The sequence below is a fragment of the Notothenia coriiceps genome, unplaced genomic scaffold (genome assembly GCF_000735185.1).
Source record: "Notothenia coriiceps isolate Sejong01 unplaced genomic scaffold, NC01 NC01_scaffold00005346, whole genome shotgun sequence".
In the NCBI taxonomy this organism is placed as follows: domain Eukaryota; kingdom Metazoa; phylum Chordata; class Actinopteri; order Perciformes; family Nototheniidae; genus Notothenia; species Notothenia coriiceps.
In genome coordinates, this window is record NW_011338047.1 from 24,771 (window position 1) to 32,600 (window position 7,830).

The 7,830-nt window shown below is 42.7% G+C and overlaps 1 protein-coding gene across 1 annotated transcript in view; it reads right to left on the minus strand.

Moving 5' to 3' along the window:
- The window catches only part of fgd5a (FYVE, RhoGEF and PH domain containing 5a), a 31,416-nt gene extending 24,557 nt beyond the window's left edge, over positions 1-6,859 (minus strand). Inside the window, exons 1-2 of the mRNA XM_010768176.1 lie at positions 6,604-6,859; positions 1,684-4,393 (exon numbers count right to left, since the gene is read on the minus strand). Coding sequence (XP_010766478.1) covers positions 1,684-4,393; positions 6,604-6,613 — 2,720 coding nt within the window. The 5' untranslated portion in view covers positions 6,614-6,859. The remainder of the gene's footprint in view (positions 1-1,683; positions 4,394-6,603) is intronic.
- Positions 6,860-7,830: the final 971 nt, after the last annotated feature.

The following is a 7,830-nucleotide window of genomic DNA, read 5'->3' on the forward strand; positions in this document are numbered from 1 at the left end:
AATATAAACAAAAGGTTCTTCTAAAAATAAAAACAAATACAGAAGCATTTCGCCCCGAGATTACCTTAAGCCTTTAAGAAGCTCTTTGTAATGGCCTGTCTCTTTGACTGCACTCAGGTCATCAAACACAACTATTTTATTAAGACTGGGGAAAGTCTGTAGCCCGTAGTGGCTAAAGCTTTGGCACGGGGTAATTTGGTTCAGTCTTACCGCGGTGATTCCTCACTCTATCGCACACTGCAGTAAATCCTTGGGCCCCTTCAGGGTCCAATGAAAGAGAGGAACTCTGGAGAGAGCTACTTTAATAAAAGCCCTCCTAAACTTAACAATAAGTGTCAGGTACAGGAGAACAATTACACCAGAGCTTCTCTTACTCTCCTATTCTTATTTCCATCTCCCCCTCCTCGATATGGCTTTATCGCTTTTTTACGCTTTGTGTTCTTACTCTTCTACACCTCCTTTCAACACTTCCCCTCCCTTTGCTCTCTCACATTTTTCCTCACCCTGCTACACTTCCTTGTGTGAAAGAAGCTCCCCCACGTTTCTCACTTTTAATTGCAGCGTATAATGATTGCTTCTAATATGACTAACCTCCGCTCAGTAATCTGCACGGTTGCTATTACCTGGTCTTCCACCACAGACTTGTATAAAGGAAGCAGCAGCACCAGATGTGTCTTCTAAATCTACCAAATGAAAAACAGGAGTAAGCACTCCCAAAAGCATTGTCCGTCTTCCCAAAGCCAACGAAGCCTGACACAGCAGGCTGCTCATTTCTCACTGAACACTTTCCTACAGGAGGAAGATCTGATTCTACTCAGCCAGGTGCACTCCGCTCATTTGAGGTACAGTGTAAGAATATCCATCAGCTGTTCAGGGGTCAAGATTGCCCCTCCGAGAAGCCAGGTCCAGGACCAACGACTAGGCTGATTACTTTAAGAGTGGCTCCAAAGATAAACACCTTTGCCTGTTTGGTAGACATGCAGGATACACTTATTTTTTACAATGTATTATTGGCATGTTAAGAAGATTGTGTGCGACACCTTTTAAAATCATATATAGAACACATTTTGGTCTAATCATGTTACAGACATCTAGTTGAAGGCTGAGTAATGTTTTCAAGATTGATTTTTATACCAAATAATTGATTCATTATTTAAAAGGTCCAGTTTCACAAAGTCAAATCTGATGTCTTCAAATACCTTTTTTTTACAATTAGTGAAAACTCAAATATGTTCAATTTACCATCAAAGACAACAGACAAAGAAAGGTCGGGGACTAAATGTGTAAGCTCTAATTGTAGTGATAGACGGTGGTTATTAATACGTATTATATAATGCAGTCAATAATGGTTTTATTTACGCAGATTTGGAATATATTGAAATATCTGCGTCTGAAATCTCTGCTCATCCCAGAGACAATTTACATGCATGGCATTTAATGTGAAATGGATTGAGACAATGACATTTCAAAAGTTCTGCATCTTTCATTGTGAAGGTTATTTGGGTCTCTGGGTGACATGGCAGTAGACATTTCAGAGAATGTATTTTCAAAACTTGATCAAATGAAAAGAATAGTATCTAGATATCACTATAGGGAAGGTAAAGGATGCAAATAAAGGTAACGTATGTTTCAGGTTTGCTTGAGATTATACAAATGCATTTTTTCAACTTTTTGTAACCTTACCTTTCAGGGTCTTCTTTCGATATCTGGGTAATGTCAATCCCAAAACTGTTCATATCCACATATCCATCATTCTCGTTGCAGGCAACTGTAGCACGATTTGGGTCTTCAAAGAACTCAGTCACAGTGTGGGATCTGGTGGGTCTGTTGGGGATCTGGATGTTTTCATAGTCTGAGTTCATGGCCGGGATGTTCTCATAGTCCGAGGTGTCAGCACTGGGGAAGGAGATGGAGCGTGGTTTGGTTAAAGGCAGCGGCATGGCGGAGCGCCGAGAACGTTCCTCGAAAGACTCCACTCTGGAGATGCCTCTGCCAAAAGTTTTGGGGTCACCTTTCCTCCTCTGGGGGTCTTTGTAGAGGAATAAGGATGATGGCAGGTTGGGGTTTGGGCGGTTCACAATGTGGTTCTGAAGCGAAGGAGAGCTGCCGGTGCTTCTACGATCGAGCTCTATGACTCTTACTGGACCGTGGTGGCTGGACTCGGAGGAAGAGCGTGAAGAGCGAACACTTCCATCACTGAAACCCTTCGAATCTGACTTCCTCTTGAACTTGAGTGCCAGGAAGCGCTTGAAAGAGGACTTCTTCTTCTGGGGTATGTCACTGGGTTCATGCTGGATCAGCAGGGATGGAGAACTCTTGGTGACTGGTCTTTTAGCGATGTATGCCAGCTCAAAGGGGGGCGGGATGTCCACCAGAGAGGTTGGTGTGGAAACTCCACTGGATGATTGATGGCTACGCTGGGAGAAGCTGCCAGAAGAAGTTATGACACATGGGAGTGAGAGTGTATCGTCTTTCCTCTTCATCCTGATGTCATTCTTCAGAGAGTTGTTGATCTCTGTTGGGGAAGTCAAGGTCAACTCTGGACCCTCTGCAGACCGGGAATAAAACAAGAAGCGGCGAGATTTCGTAGACGGGATCAAACTGTTGACCCCAGGCTGCTGTGAATGGCTAAGTGGTTCATTGTTCTTATCTAAGGCCACTGTGCAGTAGTCATGAGTCTGATACTCCGTCCCTGTCTCCTCTGGTACAGTTTCTGGAACGTAACCTGTAATTTTCCCAGAATAAGAGCGTGATCGTGTGACTATAGTCTTCCGATCAAAAGTCACAAAGTTCTCCCCTTCAGAGTCAAACCCCGCCTCTTCGTATATATGCTCCTCGCTGTCCGAGTCTGTGTCCTCATAGAAAGGAACAATATGGCAGTCCAGTTCCTCAATGTCTTCTTCAAAGGCCTCGGTGGTATGGGCGAACACCATCCTGTTGGTGAGCTCCGGGGTGCGGCCTACTTCTGATGGCACTGTGATGTTGCACAGCCTGAGGCGAGGCTGGCAGCTTATTCGATTGCTGAGGAAAGCCTGGTCTCGTTTAGCTGATCTCTCTTTTGCACTTTTTCCTTTGATAGGTTTCTTTTCCAATTCCTCCTCTTCGTCATCATCACCTATCTCGACATAATCCTCTGATGAGACACACTCCTGCTGCTCTTCCTCAGCTTGAAGGCAGAGTGAATCGTCAATGTCGGCATACTCATCTGCTGACTCGCTGGCTTTTTCTTTGTCTTTTAGCTGATCAGACTGCTCGGTGCCCTCCTCGATATCTCCCAGTTCTGAAAGCGCTTGCTTATCATCCAGCTTGTCCACGTCATCTGATGACACATAGTAAGGTTCCTGGTTAGTAGCAGCTTCCGTTTGCAGTTCAATCGAAGGTTTGTCATCAGCGTCATCCTGACTCCACTCTGGGTCAGCAGTGTCGGTCACATCAGGGGAAAGAGATCCAATGACCGAATAAGGCCCAAACACATCCTCTGTGCTGGATGTGAATCGAAAGCAGCCAGAGAGGTCCTTGGTGGCCCTTTCCGGTTGCCATACCCCTATTTCCCCTGTTTCAACCGTGTCACATGACTCACATGTGTCACTAGCATCATCAGTGGGGCCAATCACATCGTAGGGATACTCTTCAGTTACAGTGGGAAGCACACTAAATCCAAATGCAAATCCTCCATCTTCCAGCTCAGTGTCATCTGTGTGTAAATCACAGTTCAAACAATCGTCACTTTGCTCATCGACTTCGTTAAGTCCTGTGTCATTGTCCTGATCACCCACATTGTTTTCTTCCACATGTTTGTTTGAGTGCCCTGAGGAGCCATTAACTATTTCACTATTTTCCCTAAAACTTCTCTTCTCCTCCTCTTCTGCTTCCTCTCCTGTTTCATCCTTGGTTTCAGCAAGAGGAGGAGAAGGTGTTGATGTATTCTCATCAGTGCGATTGACACCTTCAAGCTGGTTCAAGTCATTGTCAGTGTTTTCCTCCTCAGTGGTTTCAACAGTAGAACCATCATCTGCTTTTACCGTGTCTTCAGAGCCAACGCTGTCACAATCATTATCTAATATGTCTACTTCTTTTTCCTTTTTCTCTTCAATTTCTCCTCCAGCGACTTCCTCTATATCATTGCTTCCATTGTCATGAACCCCAACCTCTGCATCACTTTCCTCCCCTTTGTCCTGATTCTCCCCAGCCATTTCCTGGAGCTCTTCGGTCTCCCCATCGGAATGATCCAGGTCTCCGTTACTCAGCCTCTGTGGGGGGGAGGGTTTGGGGGCGACAGGAGGTTTTGGACCACGGAAAGGGGGACACGGTTTGGACATCAGTTTGGACTTCACTTTGATGGTCAAATGACTGCGAACCTTTGGTCGAGGGACTTTCAGTGGATTTTGAAAATCTGTGGAAAGAGAGTAGGAGTCAGTAAAAAATGCCAATTAATAATTCTTTCGTCTCTTCTCCCTAATATCTAAGCTCACACAAAGATACATATGTGGGTCCTTTTTTGGCATAGAAGGCTAAAAGGAAGTCAAGTCCTGTTCACAGTGACAAGTAGAATGCTGCAGGGGACATTATCAGCAGGAAAAATAACAGAGCCACAGGGTACTTAGAGAAGGAACAATAACATGTCCCTGTCTGGGAAATGACACATGCAGGTTGGACGCCTATAGCAGATTCCAATTTGTTGGCTAATAGTCGTCAAAAATTATAAAGGTGATTTTGTCTTTGCTCTAAAAATGTCTAAACTGTATTGAAAAATATAATTTTGGAACGCAGATCTGTTTTTTATTTTATATCTGTCTTGCTTTTGAGTTTAGACTTTTAGTGTGTTCAAAACTGTCATAAACTAGCACTGGTTAAGAAATTTGTATTTGTAATAAAGCACACCCGTACTTAACAAAGTGTGTACACCCCTAGTCTCTTCCTGTTATTTTGTACCTGCCCTGACGCACATCCTATTAAACCCTGTGTGCACTTTGGCTATCTCTGGGTGTTTTCTCTGTCAGTGTTTCTCTTACTCTAAGTATAATATTAATCTCTGCAGAAACCCCTCATTGCCCTGTATTGCTTTCTGCCCTTATATTAGTTTCTCTATTAATGTCCCTACGCTGTTTCTTTTAAGATTGGCAGGTTCATCAAGACGCTCAAGCAGAGCCTCCTCAGACTCCACACAGGATGTCCATGGGGGGAAGGACATTAACACCATGGCCCCCCATCACTCCTCCATGAACCTCTCTAGGAGTACAGATTTCCACAACACAAATGGACTTCCTTCTCGTCATTCTTCCCTCCATTCTCATGAAACCCGCTCGCGCACACACACACACACACACACACACACACACACACACACACACACACACACACACACACACACACACACACACAAACACACACACACACACATACACACACACACACACACTTTTTTTGTGCAGAAAAGGTCCTTTGAGTGCGTCGAAGAACAATACAACTCTGGTAGAGAAAACAGAGGTTGCAGTCTGACAAAGCACCCAACTGCAAACAACAGGATATGAATTATGCATCAAGAATTCAATTAAAACAAATGTTTGAAAAACAAAGGACGAGATAGACAACTGGGACTTTTTTTGTACCAAACTCACAGGATGTGATTTGAGACTGTGTCCTCAGCATGACATGTCACCCATTAAGCGCCTGAACAACCTAAAACCTGAAGAGACATGGCTGAAGAACTAAATGGAATATAATTTTCAAAAAACTGAATTAATTTGACACAAATCACATACAATTTATACTATTTTCAGCTTCCATGAATCAATGAATTCAGATGACAGTGAACTTTAAAGACAGATGACCTTCTAGAGCAAAGGCTGTCTACTTTTACAAACATGGATTATAATCGTAATACTAATCCTGGAACAGATTTTTTTCCAGTGGGGATTTCTGAATGAAAGCAACTTTATCCAAAGCTTATGGATTTAATTCCTCCTTGCATTGTAATGGGAAAACTGGAAGCATCATTTCAATAAGAAATTCCATCAGATGTATGATAAATCAATATCTCAGGTTATATTTAATTAATATTTAACCTATGGAATAACTCCTTTAAAGCGCTACAAAAGGCTGCATCAAGTTGCATTGCATATACATTTGTATGTAAAATGAGTGGAAATTCCACAGATGGAATATGTTATCAGTTAGAATCATCCAATTACAGTATACTAACATAAATAGGCACGTCAGCACACATCCACACTGACTCTCACTGTTTATTTGCTGTAAAAACCTTTAAAGTTGGTTTTCTGGCATTGTGGGAAAACTGCAAGAATCATTTCAATAAGAAAATCCAGCTGAAGTATGATGAATCAATATCTCAGGTTATTGTACTATAGAATAACTTTTTAAAGCGCCACAAAAGGTTGCATCAAGTTGCATTGCAATTCAATTTGTAGGTAAAATGAATGGATAATAAACAGATGAAATATGTTATCAGTTAGAATCATCCAATTACAGAACAACACAAACAGGCACGTCAGCACACATACACACAGTCTCAGTTTATTTGCTGTAAAAAAAACCTTTAAAGTTTGTTTTCGTAACATGATCATAAAAAGATGAACAACCAACCTGCATTCATCGTGTGGCATCATCATCCACGGGAACCGACAGTTATCCTCATGTTTCCCCACAGCCAGCGCGTCCCTCGAAATGACGTGAAAACTTAATCCAAATACAAACACATTGCGGGAAAATCAAGACGTAGAAGGAGAGTTGCGGAACATCGCTGTCTCGGCTTTCTCCAGTTTCTTCTACTTGTGTTTGTAGGGGGGCAGCTTGAGCTTCCAGCCGGCGTGCATCTCCAGTGCTGATGCTACAGTAAACTGGTGCGCTCTTGTGTGGAAACGGGAGGTGCTGCTTGGCGCTTCCTGAGGCAGGACCAGCCTACAGCACGGCAACTAAACCCACTGTCTAACATACAGAGAGCACTACATTTGCGCTGTTTTGATTTACATTAGGTATTTTAGTTGTATCAAAATAGCTACTGCTCCACAGAGGTTGGTAAATGTGCAGTTTTGCAGAAGCAGCACGGTGGACTAGAGTGAGACCAAATTCACTCGGTAAAAGAGATTTGGACTTTAAGCCATTGCTTAATTGTGGTGATGGGCAGCTTTAAATCTGCAGATAACTATTTTGTACAAATATTTCGTTTTTATCACGTCTGCACATGGTTTGGTGCATGGTAGTTTTTGACAGCAGTTGGAAAGTTATAATCCACGCCTTTATTGTGAGCTGGTGAACTGTGAGGATAAGGTTATTGACAACAATGGCAACTTTAGGAAGAAAAATGAGGTAAAACTGAGGAGGAAAATGAAAAAGAGGGAGACAAATTAGAGAATGATGGCGACAGCTTTGGCTCTGCGGACACAGCCAAAGCAGATAAAGGCTCTACTGTTCACACTACTGAGAAAAAAAAATCAAACACAATGACTTGAAACAGCATGGTGACTCGTCTGTAAGTGATGCATACAATCGCGCTGTGTCATGACACACTTTTAATGCTTTGAATGACTGGAACATGTATAGGGAGGATTACACGTTATATAAAAACAACCATAGATTCCTTTCTGTGTTTTGTCCAGCATGTTTTGCCCGTGTATTATTTCCTGAAGCAGTAAAGTGCATAGAAAGGTTCCTAAAAGCAGTTTCCAAATACAGTTTGTGCAGGACACCAAAGCTTTTTGCTATTGGGGCAGGCTTCCTGGCCCTGCATCTGTTGCTCGATTGAATGAATGCAAGCCTTTAAAAAACCTCTCTTCATAACAGGAAGCCGCTCTCCCTGTTTCCTGCACAACA